Source organism: Solea senegalensis, linkage group LG9 (genome assembly GCF_019176455.1).
Source record: "Solea senegalensis isolate Sse05_10M linkage group LG9, IFAPA_SoseM_1, whole genome shotgun sequence".
In the NCBI taxonomy this organism is placed as follows: domain Eukaryota; kingdom Metazoa; phylum Chordata; class Actinopteri; order Pleuronectiformes; family Soleidae; genus Solea; species Solea senegalensis.
Genome location: NC_058029.1, coordinates 8,720,976 through 8,740,908, shown reverse-complemented (window position 1 = coordinate 8,740,908; position 19,933 = coordinate 8,720,976). Strand labels below are relative to the sequence as shown.

The following is a 19,933-nucleotide window of genomic DNA, read 5'->3' as shown; positions in this document are numbered from 1 at the left end:
GTGTTCTTTGAGGATGGCGCTTACATCGTTCAAGGGGTGCTTATGTTTTGTATAATATGCCTAATATTGCGTATGACATAATGGACAATGCTCAGAAAAGGGATGTTTTAGTTTTTGACAAATCTCTGTCAGTCTAAAACCAGTTCCTGACCACTAGATGCTCATTTTCTTTATCATTTTATTAACAATAGTATTTCTTATTTGTTGACACGATGGGGAGTTACAAAGTGTGGTAAATAAATATCATGAGCCACTTTGAAAGCCATCTCAGTGTTTGGGAATTCCCCACATACTGTATGTCTTATGTGACTTGAATTGTACGTGTGTGTGTTCAGGTTCTGTGTGGAATGTTTTATTGTAGCTAACACATTGCAGTTATTAGCATTAGGGGGTAGCTGTGCCAGTGTAAGCAGCATGCCTCACATGCTCAGCCCAGGCTTGTGGTTAGCTGATGGAGACATCTGAAGGACCAGAACCCCTCAGATCTAAATCAGGAACAATTCCTCCCACTTTCCCATTCTCTCGCTTGATTTTTTGGCTTTTTTTAATTTTTTGTCTTGGCTTTTTTTTGTTATCTTAAAGATTGTCACTCTCACTGTTTTTCACACTCATTGCTATCTTTCGTTTTCATTACCTGTCTCTTTCTTTTATGTTTCCTTCTTTTCACCAGTGAGGCAACATTTGGGTATGTCAAGTGCAATAATACTAAAAGTGCCTGAGCAGGGACCAACAGGAACATAGTATGTTAATATCAAGAGGTCACCGGGCAGAATGTGAATGGGCGCCAATGAAAAGAAAATGGAGACAGCAACAGTGATCTGACTGTTCAGCCAGGTTCCAAATTCCATCACGGCACCTACATCAGGTCCCGTCATTTGCCTGTCTGCATTACTGATTTTTGGCTTTTATTCAAGTCTTAGGATTGAAGTTACTGTGACTTAACAGTCTTGGACAAAGCTGAATACCAGTAAAGAGGTTCCTAGGAGGGCACACAGCCCTTTACATTTGAGTTTGTGTTACTGTGCGATGCTTTACATATCTTTGCTGTGCCTCAGTAAAATGCACAGAGATGCACCACAACTGCAGCCAGTTATAACATATCTGGTGAGGATAATGCAAGGACAATGGCAGAACAAGTTGTCCAAATAAAATATGTTAGAAGTCAGAAGTCTTTATATTGCGCCCCGTGGGTCTGGTCTGTAACAGGGATCTCTGTTTGTTGTTATTCTGGGCATGCTGGAGGCAGATATTTAACACAGCCAGTTTGACTTGGGTACAGTAGAGGCATTCTTGGCAGAGAACACCAGCATGACATCACCAGAGCTCTCGTTGTGATTCCTCTCTCCTTAGAGTGAAATAGTTTTGTAATTGGTCTCTTCTTTTGGCAGAAAACTTGAAAACCCTTTCCATGTCCTTTCTCGGAAAATTAACATATTGCCGTCATTGTTTGGCTGTAACAGATCTTGTAAATAGGCCACCCCTTTTTCATATGAATCTAAAGAAATCCCACAAGCTTGTATATTCTCTATTGTGGTTTGTGTAATTACAGCTATTTAGAGTTTGAAAATCACAATCTACACTTAATTTATTTGAAGGTGAAGCAATATAAACTCCCCTTTGTTGGCAGTGTATGGTACTGTGGATTAGGAGTAGCATTCTTGAAGATTTTTACAATCCAAGTCTGTTGAAACATACTGTCTATTGCCAAATGAGTCAGCACGTTGGTTACTGAGCTATGACTGATTGATGATGCTATGATACACTGTAATATAGGAAAGTATAGTATATATGGGGAAAAAATGCTGTCTTAAATAGCTGCGTGCAAACCAAATATAAAAGATTTTCTTTATTTTAAACTCCAATCACCATGAGAGTTATGCAGCAAGAAGAAGCAGCCACAGGTTGTTAGAGGAATATTACATCCACACGGCTACAGTTGTGTTTTAAAATGCATTGCAAAGTCCTTGGACATTTGGAACACCTAAAATAGCGAAGTGTGTGACTGCTGCTGGCTCTATTTCAGTTTGGAAACTCCAGGGCAGCATTTTAGTTTGGATGGGCAGACTAAAGTTTGTTACACTGCCTTTGTGATTGGGAAAATGTGTGCTTATAATTCCACCAGTTCTGTATCATGATTTACTTAATTTTTAAGACTGTAAATTTCATTAATGCAATACAACCATTGTTTTCTTGCACGGTTGTGGATTGTATTACTTGAATACAAGGGAGAGAGAGAAAGATAAATGGATAGATAGGGTGAGGGAGAAATACCACGTTTTTGTAATGAGCTGTTTTCATTGAGATAATTATTCAGAATGTCACACAATGTGATAGTCATCTGGGTTCATTTTGTCCTTTAATCCCTCCAGTCTGCCATGGATCCCAGCTGCAGTATAGTATGGTCATTATTTAGGCTGTGCACCACCGTTTCTATTCCACAGCTATTAGTGTGTAGTGCTGTATTCAAGCATTTGTTTTTAGTGCATGTATGTGTATTAGTCTACAAGACACATAGAATATAGTAAATACCTTTTGGGTCGTGTGTGAAACAGCTCTCTATGTCAGCAGCCTTCTTAAGACTACCTCCGTTTGAGAAGAAAATGAAACCGCTGTCTTTAATCATGGTGTAATGGGTTTCTACATTTGTTACAGTTTCATTAAAAACCCATTAGCAGCTAATTTTTTGTTGAGCTGATGGATGTGTTCGAAGCCGGGGGACATTAAAGAAAAGGTCATTTGAGTCAAATGCGATGAGCTCTGTTTTCCTCAGCTTACATTCCAGTGGGGTCGTCATCAGTGGGCTGAGCAGCTTAAGTGTAAAAGCGGTGGCTGCATACCATCTGACATTACTGGAACTATCCCAAACCATGACTCTGTGTTTGAAACACTGAGCCACTTCTCTTGTGTCATTACTCTTGGTGCCAGCTGGAAACCATTCTAATGAGAACGAGGGTCATCGCTGTTAAAACAAGCTTCTGACTACCTGGTTATAGATGGGTTGAGAAAGTCTCGAGGGATGAACATGATGATAATGACAAACTGGACTTTACTGTATGGAAAAGGTCATAGGCTAAAGAAGATAAAAAGAAGTGAAAATGAATAGGATGATGATGGAAACAATTAGGACAAGTGAAGGAACAAAATTGAGAGCAAGATGATATGAGAACATGGATATTGTTGAGGTTTTTTGTTTAGTCAAAGGAAAGTTAAATATGGGGATGTTGCTCCTGGGGTTTCAAGATTGGGAATAGGATCTCTATTTGTCAGACCAAGTGTGTGTGTGTCTGTGTTTATATGTATATACATGGACGGTTCAGAAGAGCAGGTCTGTCTGAGATAAGGAGCTATTGGGTTACCTCCATATATTTTCTCACTCTGTAGGCGTTTGCCCTCCACTGCCTGGCCTCTAGTCTCCAGTCCTGCTTCTTTGATGTCTGCCTGAGTTTGCCAGTAACCTGCAGAGGAAAAAACAACAATAACAAAAAGGCTGTTTATTCAGCACTGGCCATGTGCATGCTACCATTAATGTGTTGAAACTATGTGCAATTGACCGTCTTTAAGACTGTTTAGGTTTCAAAGATCAGGCAGTAGCAAGCATTAGGCATGGTATTCTTCTGAAACTGAAATTACGACTTTCATTCTCCTTTTCTTCTACACTTGACAGTGGTCAGTGTAATGTTTTTAGTTATCTAAAATGAAGTGTTTAGTTTATATTTGAATTGGGTCAAAGTCACTGCTCGAAATTATGTCTATATTGTTATCTATATATTAGATGTCCTCTCACCACACTGTTTACATTTGTGCTAGCTGTGACCTGTAATTATTTGCATATTAAACGTTTTTCCTTTCACATCACAGTTTACATATGAATTACACTGCCAGTGGGGGTTAAGGTTGTGCTGGTGTTTGGTGTCGGTGAGTTATTGCTAGTTTGTTTTTGTAAAATTGTGACAGTATTAGCAGTGGTGCAGTTTCTAGTCGCCTGAGGTGGTAGTGGTGGTTCAGCTGATGTGTTGAGCAGCTCACATTAGGGTCGGCCCTCCAGACAGGCACACACACTAACGCTGGTCCCCGACATAGCCAGACGTGTAGGGGGACAGAGGTCAGACCTGGCTTTCCTGTGCCCTAACCCTCCATGGGTGCCCACTTACCCTCTAAGCAGGAGGTCTTCCCAACCTGTCACTCACAGTGCCACAACTTACTTTATTTCTGTGCCTCTCTTCTTGTCTCATTATTGTTTTCCTACTTATATCTTTGATTCTCATCTCTTTTCCTTTTTTTTGCTACCGTCAACTTTAGTCAACAGCTGAGTTGACATGCCTGCAGGGAAAGAACTCTCTCACCCCGGTCCTTTTGTCTTTCTCTCCTTCTCTAGCCTTTCATTCCTCCCTCCCCGTCCTGCACCCTGGTGTGGCATTGAAGGGATCAGTTTACCCGGCAGCAGCTGAGGCAGGCTTCATTTGTCCTAGGGCTTCCTTCTGAAAAGGCATTTTTTTGCCTCTTGAGGATTGCTCATTGCCCACGCTGACATTGAATGCTTAATTACACTACTTCCAAATTTGGCAATCTTGTGCTTTAGTGGCAGTTTGAGTTGTTGAACTGTTGAAATGTGGTCTTGGCCTGCAGGGCTAGGAATTCCTTTAGGTATAGATATGAGAGTCTACAGAGGAAAGTGACTGTTTTTATTATGTTTAAGTAGGATAGAGTGATGTAGTGACACCATAATATGTGAGCATTATGAACTTACCGGATATAAAATGTGATTTCCTTTTCTTTTTATTTTTCGTTTTTATTTGTTTTTGTATGTTTTGTGTACATTCATCTTTTGAAGTTCAATGACAGCTTAACAAATTAAGATGTAAATTAATAATTTACATCAAATAATAAGATGCAAATTAATAATTTACATCTGTCTGTTTTATCTGGAACCTTAATGAAGTGTTTATTATATTATATTTTATTATTATACTTGAATAATGCAGCTCCACCACAGAAGCCCTTACTGAAGTGAAGTCTAAATAGTTCTGCCTCTCTTCTTCTCTTATGGCAAATGCATGTTTATTTTATGTCTCAGGAAAATACAGCTGAAATTATGAAAAGTATGTTTAAAACCCTGGTTGGTGTAGTGGTTATTGGTCTTGCCTTTGCAGCAAGAAGACTGAGAGTGTGCGTTCATTTATACAGTGTATATGCATGGACAGTATGTACAGCATTTGTTTGGCCTGAAAGTGTGGCTCTTGGTTTGTATTTGCTAATTTTAGTTTGGGTATATTAAGTGTGTGTTCAGGAGTCAGCAAATATATTTGGAGTCTTTGTCAGTATAAGGGGTGACTTTTGCCATTCTGCCACTTTGATCCCCCATTTAAATGCCAAACATGTGTGATTGCCTGTTCTTTTGAATTGTCTGACCAACTTACAGCCCAGGCCGACTGTGAAAAGGTTACAGTGCTACAATAAGCCCTAATCAATGCCATACGCTGAGTTTACACACTCAGCTCTGTACCTTTAACTCGACTACTCTATTTTTAGAGTGGTGCTAATATGTTTGGGTTCTTTTATTTTTTACCTTTTATGGAAGAGCTTTCTATTTTTCTGTTTTTCATTATGCCCTACGATTCTGTGTTTCAGGTTTATGTTTACTCTGCGTATGTACATGTGGTATTTGTTCAGTACTTTGCAGTTGTGGAAGAGTGAAACTTCAGCTATAGAAGCCATCGTATTTTGTGCTCTAAATTTATGTGGAATGTTTCTTTACAATTTGCAAATAATTTGTAGTTAAATATGTTTTTGTCCTGTTTAGCCTTTATGAAAACTGATGATGAGCATGATGAGCAAGATATGTAGTGACAAAAATAACAGTTGGTGAGGGCATAAGCATAGAGGTCCAGGATGTAGCAGCCTATTCACCCTACTCTTTAGTCATTTGTCATATTGCAGGATCTTGGTGTGTTTTGCTGATATCTGATAATACATTTTAAAGCCGATATTGTCTGATACTGATATTGAGCCAATAATATTGTGCATCCCTCTCCTAAGCTTTAGGAGAGTGTTTTAAGATGTTGGGGAAAATCTGTGACATAATATTAGCACAAAAACATGGGAACACATCTGTGAATTTGTGGCTTAGGTTACATCTTAAGTTTTGTCACATTTATGCCTGACTTCCACATTACATTGGAAGTTTAAGTCCTTAATGCTGAGACTTTTGTAAACATTGATGCAGTATAGACATATTAGTCACAAATCCTTCCTTTGATTCGTCATGTTCCAATAATGTGATTGTTTTCCAGATGAAAACAGACAGTATCATCCTCTAACCCCGATGATAAATGCAACATGAATAAGTTGTTACTGACCTTGATGTCTTTGTTAATAGCTGCTGTTAAATATTTAATTTTTATATGTTATAATGCTACACATGTGAGCTACTATTTGAACAATCAGCAAGAATTTCCTTTGCTTTGCTCATTAGCAGTGTAAATAAATGATAAACTATCACATGGCATACACTTTTAGGCCTGTTGGTAATGATGATTGTTTCTGATACAGAGCTAAAACTCTTTTTTGACACCATTTTAGAATAAAAACATATAAATGTGGACATAGCCCTAGTAAAAGTCCTTGGCAGTCATTTGTTTCACCACATGCTCATTGTCCCACCAGCGTTTCTTTCCATGTCCCTGTTGTTTTAATTGCACCTCATGTCACAGAGCACCCACTAGGCTGAGGAACTCTACAAGCTGAACCAATAAATAACCTCCTCATCCAGAACCTTGGCCATTTTGTTTATCTCTAGGTTCATCTCTGAAGGGGAAGTCCATTTAATCGCCACACACACACGTGTGCACATGCACACACAGAGATCTTGGTAGACTTACATTCTTGGGCTGATGGGGCTCTGAGTGCAGGTGATGTGGTGTTGTGGAGGAGAGTCTTTTGGCCTCCTCATCCAGGAACAGTTTATTTGTAGAACCCTTGGAGATGGTTGTTAAATGGTGTGGGAGCAAGGTTAGTGGGACGGTTTAGTGTGTGTGTGTGTGTGTGTGTGTGTGTGTGTGTGGGGTTATATGGTTGGAGATCCCTAATCACATCAATTTATATTATTTTCAGGAATGGATAAATTAAATTAAATGACATTGATTCACATAGCTACAATTTTAGTATTCACCATAAGATGTGTGTGAAGGTTACAATTTTTTTTTATAAATAAAAAATGTGTTCTCTGTGGTGCAAATACAGATAAAGGAAACCTAACTTTATTATTCCACGATAACTTTGATGCATGGAAATTGCAATTGGAAGTAAAATCAATTTTTTTTAGATGTTTCTTATTCACTAATGTACCTGTTTGTTTTGTCATTAGGATGACCATGAGAGTGGCTCTAGCTCAACCAGTCGCAGTGCCTCGGACAGCTCCAAGGCTGTGGCTAAGCCTCGTCGCCTACAGCAGGCAGCCCCCAGCGACCCAGACCTGCCCCCAGGTAAATGATGGCCCTGGGGCCACTGAGGCTACTCTTCAGAGAATGACCACCTGGGCAGTCTGGCTTTGGTGGGGGAGGACAGGATGAACTGAGACTGCATTTAGGGTCCTCTCACACCACTGATAAATCTTGGTTTTGAGTTAACCTCTAAGATGGGCCAAGGGCAGTTGGATTTAACTGGATTCTTAGCTTGTTAGCAGCCAAATGCATGTAGTACTTGCTTTCGGTGAGAAGTATTATTTTTGGAGTGATCTGTGTAGCACAGCATTTTTCAGTAGGATAAATCAGCCAGAGAGAGCATGGGGGATGTGTCTCTGATAAATCACATAGTGATGGCTCTTATCAACAAGGCCACTTGACCACAGGCCTCCTACAGGGCCATGGATTCCATGCCTGCCTTAGTCCAGCACTTTACAACACCTCACAGAGAAGGGCTTGAGTGGTGCTGGATAACAACCTTTTAGAAATATTTATGACCTCTTTTTGTTGTCAATTTGTAACTTTCTTTGAGAAGGAAACAGCCGTATACGGAGCTAATATTGTTATTAAATACACTCATTTGTGTTGGCACAGACAATTTAATTGTATATAGAAGTGTAAAATGATGCACAACTTCAATAATGTTATTGTTAAAAAAACAATGTCTATCAGACAATTTCATATCTAAAATATAATGAATGAAGAGATAACAAAAATTGCAAGGAAAAAAGCGAACGTGAGAAATTAATTAAAATGGGGAAAATATAGAAACAAGAAGTGGCTTTTAAGAGAAAAATTAAGTAGATAGGTTAGGGGTTTGAGCTTAAAGATCCAGGTCACTGGCACCCACCCTTAAGGCTCACTCCCGGAGTACTATTATGCATGAGCGCATGAACCTTTCCTCCTATCTGGTTGTATCTGGGGAGGATCAATTTCCAGGCTTGACATGAGATAATATCTCCCCCCAGCTGTTAAAGCAGGGTGCCTCACACCCCAGCATCTCCCTTTGGACCTGCCTGCCTGTGTGTGTGTGTGTCTGTGTGTGTGTGTTTAGTGTATCCTTGTTAATTTGTGTGCACACCTCACACTGCTCCAGCAGTGGACCTTGTTTCAATCCATTATAGGCTGTAAAGACAACTCTGGGGTCAGAGGTTGCAGCACCTCAATAACAGCGTGGAAGCAGATGAATGCTGTAATTCCAGCCTGTAGAGGTTAAAAGGTAGATGAAGTAAAACTAACCTGCTATGAGTCACACAGAGGATATTTTGCTTAGAATAAGATACAAAACAAACCTGTCGGGAGTATTTAATGTAGTTAAGGATGAGGCCACAGCACAGCAATTTATAGTAGCAGACTTGAGTACTGAGTTGTAGACCTGCTATGAGCTGTTTACTGCCCAGTTTATTTCTGAAAAGTATCCTCAAGTTTTATGTTTTCACCCATATCTGTTTTTGTTTGTATGCTCATTTGTCAGCGGAATTATGCAAAGTGTGCTGAACCACTTTTCTCCAATTTGTAAGGAAATTTAAAATTTAAGGGGCAGATTCAGGATGTTTTTAATTTTTTCCTTGATGTTAGGAGAAACCTGGTAATAGAATAATTAGGAAAAAAAACAATATTATAAACCTGTTGGGATTGGAGGCAAAAACGGCCTTAGTTACATCTTAAAGGCCAATTCATTATCCGCTCAGGTCACTGTGATGTAAATGTTTGCAGACGTCTGCATGCAGTCCAAAAATCTGTCACTGTTTGGACTGTGTGTGTGGACTGCACATGCTTGAGGTAGGACAGTTAATTGGAATGGAATATAATGTCAGATACCATCACAGGGAAATGGGCAGTCTAATCTCATTGTCAGCATCTAGGTTGACAAACCACTGTTTTGCATCTTGCCCCCTCCCCTTCAAAACAACCAAATCAAAACACAGCCAACAGTAAAAAGCAAGCCACCAGCAATTATCCACTCATTTGGCTCTAAGCCCTTACATACTGACTGAATTTATTCTCTCTGTACTCCCTGTGGTGGAAAAGTAAAGAAGTTAATTCATATGCCATTGGATTGGTAGTCTCACAAAGACCAAAAACCAAGTGCTTCCACCTTGAGCGATTCAGTGAGTCATTATGTTTACTGCTGCTTTGTGGGGGTCCAGTGGCCACCGTTTGTGAGAAGCACATTTTTTTGTTTCGGCGATTGCTGCTTTGGCCCTCATCACAGTGATGAAACCGAGCATTGTTTCATAGAAGTTCAAAGAGATTTAATGGTGGCAACCTCACTTTGAATCTACGTTTAACCTGATACCAGTTAGTGTTGGATCAAAGCAGTTTTCAAGCTGAACTCTCAAAATGTAACCAGTGGGAGACATGCCTCATCTGAGAATCATTGGATATTTCTTGCTAAATTCTTTATTGTCATGTGAATGCTATATTTTAGAAGTTTGAATGAAACATGAATGGGTACTGTAATTCACTTGTGTCTAATTTATCACCAGGGTTTTTAATATCCACCTATTCCACAGATGTAGCAGAGCATTTGGAAATTATTGTTTCTCCAGATTGAAAACACTGAACATAAAATGTATACGTCTCAACGTATGTGTCTCTGTGTCCTGCATTTGTGCACGTATGCATGATTGTTAAAGTATGTGTGTGATTTGAGGAGATTGAGATTTGCATAAAGAGAAAAGCAACCCACTCCTGAGATAAATCTATGGTCCAGTGCTACTAATGTCCTGGTACAGTGGCCTTTGCTCAGAGTCTGAACGCAGGAACTGTTCTGGCATTATTGGAAATTGCTACTTATGTACAGAGAATATCCTATGCTGGTAAAGGCTGGAGCTTTCTCCGGCAAGAGCTTTCTTCTGCTCTGGAGACCTGCTGTACCATGCATTGCTGGGCTCTGTAAATCTATAGTTTATGTATTTTACTTTTGACAAAAAAAAGATACTAAAAAAAAAATAGAATAGATACATTTATAGAGTGACCTTGTGTATTCTCTACACATCCCACACTAGCTATTCTATGTAAGTTTCAGAATGAGACCAAAGCACCAGTATACAGTGTATCTATTGTCTGATGAACTTGTCTGTCTCTCCCTCAATGTCTAATAACTGGCAACTCTAATAGCTGCTAATACTTTCCATACACATGAAAAATTGAGAGCATGGACACTATAGTGTTTCTTTCCTGTATTGCACAAAAGAGAGTACTTGGCCTGTTCTGAGATCACATAAAGGAGCTGGTTTTTCCAGTCATTTTATGGTTGAGCAGTTTTAAATGGGCTCCTTCCCTGTGGGCCGCAGCACAGGTGCTGGCTGTGTCAATTGTTTACAGAAGTTCAGAGCAGTGCGATGACTCGCAGAGAGACGGATTTGGGTTCTGGATGTGGTGCAAGGCAAAAATAGGTATAACAAGTGTAAGAGAGTGCCGGAGAGGTAGAAAGCCTTCCTGACGTGGGCAAATTAGATCCAGAGAGCAGAATAGCAGGGGGTAAAGTGCTGGTTTTACTGCCCAGGCTGCAGGTGCGACAGCAGCTTTCTTGGTGACCCCAGATCTAAAGGCACACACACACACACACACACACACACACACACACACACATTTATACACACACATGCACATAGCCACATTCATGCATGCAAGAAAGCAACCAGGCACCTACTCCAACACACACAAGCACATGCGTATACATACGTGCATGCAAGTCCTTGTGCAGATGTCATGAACAGGCATTGCGTTTATGGGTTGAGTTTAATTATGTCATTCTCTCTTAATGCCACTCTGTTTAGTCAGGCAGCGAATTCATGACAGGTTTGTGAATTGGATTATGCTAATGCATAGTTGGGCATATGTGCAAGAGGCCTAACAGTTAACCAATTCATATAATATTTTCATCAACAGAGCAATTTAGTACTGCCTAATTATCGGTTCTGTTATGCCCTGGACCAGGCATGTAGATTCAGGAAGACAAATATTTGGTTTGGAAAATAAGGGAAAAGCTTTAAAGGTTTATATGTTTTAAGTTGTAGCGACTGTGTTTAACAGTACATGGGAGGAATGAATAATGCCATTGGTCCTGTGGTTAGGAGAATTTATTGCTGTATATTTTCATATTTTATGGTTGAAACACCCCTGTCTACAATATTTTAAGTTCTCTCTTACTTTGTTGAGTAATAACCTTACCATGTATGTTTTTCCTGCAAAGCTTCTGTTTCTGGGCGTCACTTTGGCCACAGGAGGTACTGGTAACATTGTAGGATGGCTCCCACAGCTCTGCTGAAACCCAAGCTATCGAAGTGCTCTTTCTCTTGGTTACTACATCCATCTGCAGCTTCACCACAAAACCCACCGCCCTTCTATTTTTCATTTTAACCATAAAATCTATTTCATCATTCTCTAGTCTGTCTTACTTTACATTTGTGCAAATTATTTTATCGCTAGAATTCCAATTCCCTTACAATTTTTTTCCATATCCTTTAATGCATTATTATTTTGAAGGTGATGACATATCATCAACTTTAATGCAGTGTTTTTCACATAGATAATAAACACCCAAATGTTTTTGTTTTATTTTGTCCTCTTATTAATAGCAAAATCTTTTATATCATCCATAAATGCCATAGCATGGCAGTTTCATTTGTCCCTTAATAACTATCTTGTATAAACAAGTTATTTGTACACATATATGTGCTCTGCTCAGACTTGCAAATGTTTATGTGAACATGCAGGCTCCTCGGTGGTTAACAGACTTAGGGGGGATATGTTTGAATCAACATGTGCATAGTTTTGGGTTAAACTTGACTTTACTTGTGAGTGTATAGCTCTTCAGAGATTCATAAATTCACCCAGGATTTGTAGTGCTGCTCAGGCAGAGTGAGGAGTAAAAATGTTTTCATATGGTTATTTAGCTCCTTTAACTGCACATGTCCAAGGGAGAGTTTGTGGCGAAAAATAACATGTCAGGACCTCCTCTAATTTATGAGCCCATGAGGATGGCATGGGTCGGTGGTACTTTTTGAGAATGCGGGTCTGGAATTTCTTCTTTTATAGTGTGTCAACACTACATTAATGTGTCCTGATAATTCAGTTGGCAGTTGGGTACACCTGATGCACTGTTATTATACATAAGTTCTGCATCATATCATCCTTGTTGAATGTTATACAGTAGTGTGATGGTTTTATAGAACCTAAACCCAGCCAGGTGTACTTAATAAACTGCATGTTCAGTCTCCATCTTTGCCTCAATCTAATATCTATATCCTCCATTGTACATGTGTGTGTCTTTGAAATTAGGTCTGAGTATTTTTTCATGTGGACGTAATGTTCATTTTTAACATTCTTCCCATGTATGTGATGTTTGTTTGTAGGTTACGTGCAGAGTCTCATCAGACGTGTGGTGAACAACTTGAATGTTGTGGTGAACAACCTGATCCTGAAGTACGTGGAAGATGACATTGTGCTGTCGGTCAACATAACATCTGCAGAGTGCTACACTGTGGACGATATGTGGGAGAGGGCCTTCATGGACATCGCTGGTGAGCATTGAGCAACGGCTGCTTACATTCCTGGCTAGTGGGATTAACGAGTAAATCCACCAAGACAAGAATCTATATACTACATTAAGTGTGCAGTTAGTTCAAACTAAGGTCATTTATTGGTCATAAAGTTGAAGTGACCAATGGCTTCATTTTTTTCTCAGCAAATGCTGTCAAACAGATAAATGGCATATCTCTTTCATTAGGCCTGTGCAACACGGTTGTGCTAAAAAAAAAGTACTTGTTGCAGAATATCATCATAACACTTAATGCGCATGGAGTGTCAGTCACAGAAACTAGCACAGACAAATGTATTAATCTGTACCGTCAGAGTCAATCGATCTGTTATTTTCAGGCAGCTGGCTGGCTGAAAAGTGTTTGCTCCCTGGCAGGCACAGCCACTGATCACTCAGCTCTGTGGCTTTTCAGAGATTAAATCATCCACAAATCCAAACCATGACTGTAGATCAGTATAAAAAGACTTCTTATGAACCATTTATAACATGAAATGAATGCCCTCTAATACATCTGATTTTTGTGATGTTAGTGGTATTGAATGTTAATGATGTTAATGATATTGAAATTAAAGTCAAATTTAGATTAATTACAATACTTTATTTATTTATTTTCCTACTTTTTTATTTCTATGCAATACACTTGACGCTTTCTTCAGCTGAATCTGAGTGTTTCTGAGGTTACTGGCAGAGAAATGCAGTTATAAACTTGAACTGCCCTCATAATACAGACTCACAAGCCTATATCAACAAAGTTTCTTGCCGTGGTCATTTTCAGTCATTGTTATCTCTGAGGAGAGGGGGCGATTCCAATATGTGAGGTAAGTTGTGCCTACAATAATAGTTACTGGCAGGTTTTAGAAAATTAGATAATTCCCGGAATAATGACTTCTATTATCAGTTTGACAGGATTGAGTGTGTCAGAGATAGTGGAGAATCTGATGGGGGATCATCTCACTCACTCATTCATTTACAGACAAAAAAGGGAGTAAATGAATCTAACTGTTACGACCAGGCTATCCACTCGCCCTTTGCTTCCCGTTAATACCTCACCTCCTCTTGTTCATCTCTAGTCTTTCTCTTTGCCTTTCTGTCTCTGGACAGATTCTGGCACAATATAGACTCAACCTTCAAGATAAATGTTGTCCATTGAATATTGGCTGCTCATGCAATGTTGTAATGACCACTGAGTATTTCTTGGTGCAATATCAACATGGTGATGGGCATCTTGACTGTTGTGATCCCAATGCAAGATGAAGTGTCTTCATTACAGCTTAGGACAAGTATATCACTTACTCTCCTGCACATGCAGCTTCAGTTAAGGTGTTGACAACACTGTCAGCCGGACATCGGAGCTGAGAGCACTGGAGTGGCCAGGAGAAATGAGTCGTGCTGCCATGTCAAAGGCCGCTCTCTGTTAGTGTTGCATTTGTTTGTGTAAAATGTGACTGATTTTTGACATGTTAAGTGTTAATCACGGCGGGTCAACCTCTGATGTGTTCTACGTGAAATGATCTACATTTGTTTTCTTTTTGATTCTCTCTGCAGCGCCAGAGCTGGTCCTCAGGAAAGTGATCAACTTTGCAGACTGTACTGTCTGTTTAGACAAAAGAAATGCTAGTGGCAAGATCGAGTTTTACCAGGACCCACTGCTGTACAAATGCTCCTTCAGGACGCGCCTTCATTTTACCTACGACAACATTAATTCCAAGATCCCATCTGTTATCAAAGTGAGTAGCTTTAATTTTTAGAAATAACTTTCTAAGTTAAATTAGTTTTTCGATTTTCGAGGAAGGCCGCTGTCTAATTGATGATAAGATATGTTATAATTTCTGTCCACTGGTCTTAAAAGGTGACATGCTATGGGAATGTTTTTTTACTTCGTACATAAAACTGCAATCTAATGCTACAAATAATGGTGTGTCACTGATGTATCACCAGTGTTAAGTTTATGTATGTGTAAATCTCTTTCTAAAGAGATAAATATGTCACATGAGTGAAACATCGCAATCCTAAACAATAATAATTTATTCACTTCCTCTCTCATGAATTTATCAGTGTTTGTTCAAAACCCAGCTAATCATTTGGAAGTGCTTCACCAAGGTTGAGAACCAATCTCAAAGTAGCTTCATTTCAAGTTTTATTTTAAATAAAATCATTTATTTCACTTGAAAGTCATCATGTACATCATTCGTTTACTTTTTGTCGGTGGAAGATGTTTGAGCATCCGAGAGGTCTTAGCTGCAATGTGGTGTGCTTGTTCATGTAATAACATTTAAATGATTGCTGAGGGAAAAACTTTTTCATTATTTTTATCTTTTAAAATAATGGGCTTTATATAAATGTTTAGGTTCAGGCAGTCTACTGTGGCTCTCTGTTGTCTCTGTGTATTATATTTTTCATCGGGCTGTACAGTTATTCAGTTACATGATAAGTGTACGTTGTATCATGATATAACGTAACAAAAGACCAGTGTATCTCGATTATGTTTATGCATTGCACAAACACACTTTAGGATGTAATGCATATCATTTCTCTGTATATTATAGCACATATTTTCTATTTTGTAAGCGTTTGTTTTCTTTTGCAGGAGCAACAATTTACGTCCAAACATACTATTTAATAAATAATTCACCAATTTAAGCTGCCTTTTATGCTTCTCTTTTCTGTGTTTCTGTAGATCCAGACCATGGTGGAGAGCCTGAAGTTGTCTCTTACTGATCAACAGCTGCCAATGTTTATCCGCATTTTACAGCTGATTATTGCTCTCTACTATGGGGAGATGGGAGGAAACAAAGAGGGTGAAAGAGAAGAGGGCAGTGGTCAAGTCAGAGAGTCTGGAGGAAGTGTACCTGGTGAGTCGATGGAGATTAGATTAGTTTGTCTCTGTTTTATTTCTAAGGCAGTTGTTGTTTTGTTTTGCTTTGAGTTTTCCTTTGTTGCTCTAACAGCTTAAATCAATCATTAATTGTCATGTTTTTTCCTCACATCATTCTGTGCTAACAAAAATCTATTGAGGTCTGAGGTGAATGTATGGTGAGTGTATGTGTTAATATGGCTCATACGACAGTCATTGTTTCTCAGACAGGGCTCTGAAATGGTTAATGAGGCATCAGACTGTCCACAAAGCTTTGACGTTTTTCTTATTCAGCACATGACGCTCTGCATGTTGCATGTTGTGTTCAGGGGCTATGTCTGTCCATATGCAGCTTTTGTTCCTAAATGGGACATTTAACATCACTTTGACCATGGTGTGTGCTTCTCCCGTTTTTTCCACAAACAAAAGCCAGAGCGTGTAACTCAACACAGACTGTTGTCGTCAGGTCTGATCCTCTCCATGTGGATAGAGGCAGGATAGAGGAGGATGAAGGAAAGAAATAAGGATGAATCAAACACAGGCCCATCTCTGTCTTTCTGACTCCAGCACCACAGGAAATCACACGCCACATGTCCAGGAGCTGAGCAAAACACATATGGAGCTGGCTTCTCTCACATACCTCATACAGACACACTGTACACTCTTAGTCACCTGGAGCATTTGTGCACATCAAGTAGTAAAAAAGCACACACGTGCACACATGCATTATAGCCACCATTAAAAAAAACAACCTGCATTGTCCTCATATTTTTTTTCATCCTCATCCTTGCCAAATAGAACAGGAACAAATCCCAAGTTCTGCTGGACCAAATCAGGCTCTGTAGCACCAGGAGCAAATTATGGTGGAGGGGAAGTGGTGGGCAGAGGGGAAGCAAGCAGCCCAACACAAAACAGCCCATTTGCTCACTCCCTCTAACTTGCTCCCTGTTGGCCAGGGACCTTTACTGCAAGTTGGCGCAGCTTCCATGTCGGTGTTCCATGCCAGATGTAAGAGTCAATGTCATGCTACTGCTATGTGGAGTCTCTGAGAATGAATTAATATTCCATCACAAAAATATACAAGAGGGGACCAGCTCTTGGAACCTGAGCAGCCACAGATCTTGTTATGTTGGAAGTAATCGACAGAGTGAAAAAGCCAAAGGGTGTGGGTCTGTGTGTATGTTTGTTGGGGAGAGGGTTGGGACGGGACGGGACGGGACTTGGCTTGGCCACAAACATATGGTTTTCACTGTATTTATTTCAGATTTTAGTAATAAACCTAGATTCATTGGATAATGTTTGCAGAATCACAGCTCAGCTGATTTATTGTTAAAAACAAAAAGCAGTATAGTATGTATTTTTTAAGTTGTCCAGTCACTCTTGTATGTTGTCATTTACAGTGACTGGCTTGGCATGCATGCATATTTATTTTTGCTCTGTTGTAGTTGGTAGGAAAGAGTCATTGTCAAAAGATAGTTGTAACAAGATCCTAGCAGTACACATAGCTCTTCATGACATTCATTTAATTCCCCATAGGTTTGTTGCAGCTATTCAACAATATAACAAGATGTTAGGTATTCTGGCTCCATTCCTGTATGGATGTTTGTTTGTACAGTATATGGTATGTCTGTATTCTTACTTTGACCTGGTTCTGCTATCGGAACAAATGATCATATTTATTGGTGTGTGCGAATGTGTGTGGGTGTGTGAATATATGGACAAAAGATTGAAGCAAGAATAATGGAATCAGTCTGGATCCACTCTACGCTGTATTAATAAGCCATGACCTTCAATTGTAAGCGGTACTTTCGAGAACATTTCAAAGTGAATATTAATTTTTCCCCCATGTGGGAGTTTTTCTCCTTGCCAATTAACAAAGGGGGAAAAGCCTTGTAATGTGTTTATGTTCCCATGATTCACTGTGGCCGCATGTTCTTGTTTGAATCTTTCTCTTTTTGGTAAGAGCCAATGTCTCATTAAAGAAATGCACCAATAGATGACTTGTGCAGGACAGTGGTGGACAGCCACAGTCTCTCAGGAGGACTGGGCCATTTCCCGTTGGCCTGAGTAGAATTTTGGCTGTAAAAAAATCAACCTGACTGCGATGTATCAGGCACCTTTTGTATCAAGCACCACTCTTATGTTACCTGTCTATGACAGCTACCTCACTTAACTGTTGTGGCTTGCAGGCATGTCGTTTGCACGCTGACGCTGCAGTGTTGCTACTCCCTGTCATGTCTTTGAACATGAGTATGTTGTGGTTTACCTTGGCTTGTGGCCATGAATAAAAAAATAATCATCCATCTTTAATGAGCAGTAGATACAAAGTAGTCACATTATTTTGTTTACTATCCTTCAGAGAGTGCATTAAAATCTGAGTGTGCACTGTGAAACTTTAATTACTGACAATTCAGTTATAATGTTTTTCCTGTAACAACTCACTTGTTTAAACATATTTTAACCTAACTCTTCTATATTTGTTCAGTCACATTCTTTTTGTATTTTCTAATGTGGGTACATTTCTTCTAAATGAACACTGTGATCTGATTTATAAAATCACTAAAGAGGGTCCACCTGCAAAGTTTGTGGTTTGATGGTTTGCATGTGGATTACTTAGGATGGAGTCAAATTCCCGGGGCTGCATTTATTGTTTCAGTCAGCCCCTGGTGTGGGATACTTGTGTGTTATTAACCAAAGCAACCTTTGAATCACAAATCCACTGCTGGTTTTCCGTTTGTCTCATATTCACTGAAGTAACTGAAATTTCAGCAGTTGAAATCATAGATGACTTACAGTCTTGAACAGAGCAGCTGGTCACAGCATTGAAAGCTGTACAGTTTCAACAAGTATGTGATGAACTATGATCTAAGGACTGTGAGTAGAGAAGGGACAGGAAATGAGGATGTATATGGATGCCTGATTATAGATGATGGGTAATAGATGCTTTTGATTGCTTTGTCGGAGCTCCACAGGGGATCATTTAATACTATTACACATAGACATAGACATTTCATCTCACCTTATTAAATCTCATATGGCTAGCACAGTTATGTTACACAGCCTTTTTATTAAATAATCTCTATTAATATTGGTGTGATAATATGGAAGCCTTAGCATTTTACTTTGTTATGCATTTTGTGCTTTTGTGAGAGACTTTTTGTATTGTATACACATATGTCTAGAGACACATGAACACTATGTAGGTGTTTGTGGTCAGGTAGTCAGTTTACCTCTCCCTCTTTAAACATGGAGGGACATCTACTGGCCTAAGAGGGCACTGCCTTTTTTTTTTCAGTCATCTTCTTCCTACTATCTCTGTGTCACTCAGCTCTTGTCTAACTTGCACACTGACTTCCTCCCAAGCTTGGCCATACATTGCTGCCTGCAGACTTTGGACTCAAGGAAATCATCTTTGACCTTCACAGATCCTATTACATAGTGCTTCTGAGCTCTGTTTTGGATGTATACATGCAATGATAGTGTTAGTTGTCGTTGAAACACATCCAATTGCTCTTATCTTGATGCAAAGAACATATTTTTTTTGAATTTCACACCTGCATGATTAGAGGTTTGCTCCAAAGATTATTTTATTTTGCTCACGTCACTCTCTGGGGATTTTTCAGTCACTTTGTTGGATTAATACTTCAAAGTCCCCTTAAGCCAGTCTGTTTTGATCACTTGATTGGTAATTGTGCTTTTGTTTTGATTGCCCTGCAATTCAAACGAATGCTTCGTCAGACTGTGATGTGAAGCGAGAACAGCTTAAGTTGTTGAACTGACACCTCAAAGGCTTCATGGAGTGAAAATGAAAAGGGGAAAAAAAGAGAAATGAGAGACAGACAGGACGGGGAGGTTGGGGTGGCTGAAAAGCTATAACATGGGATTTCCATCTGCCAATTCGCAGAATGAAAGATTTTATTAAAATATGTCATAATTTTCACCGCCTTAGCCTCTGGGATTCCTAAGCTGTGACCTCACGGACAATATTGTTTTCTCACAGAGGACACAAGGCCACGAGGAATGGGATTGTGCATTCTTATGTATTGACATCAGTTTCCTTTTTCCCAGTGT

General features: G+C 39.4%; 1 protein-coding gene across 1 annotated transcript in view; it reads left to right on the top strand.

Moving 5' to 3' along the window:
* The window catches only part of LOC122774477 (vacuolar protein sorting-associated protein 13B-like), a 162,465-nt gene that overhangs the window by 11,089 nt on the left and 131,443 nt on the right, over positions 1 to 19,933 (top strand). Inside the window, exons 4-7 of the mRNA XM_044033810.1 lie at positions 7,364 to 7,481; positions 12,824 to 12,991; positions 14,554 to 14,735; positions 15,686 to 15,860. Coding sequence (XP_043889745.1) covers positions 7,364 to 7,481; positions 12,824 to 12,991; positions 14,554 to 14,735; positions 15,686 to 15,860 — 643 coding nt within the window. The remainder of the gene's footprint in view (positions 1 to 7,363; positions 7,482 to 12,823; positions 12,992 to 14,553; positions 14,736 to 15,685; positions 15,861 to 19,933) is intronic.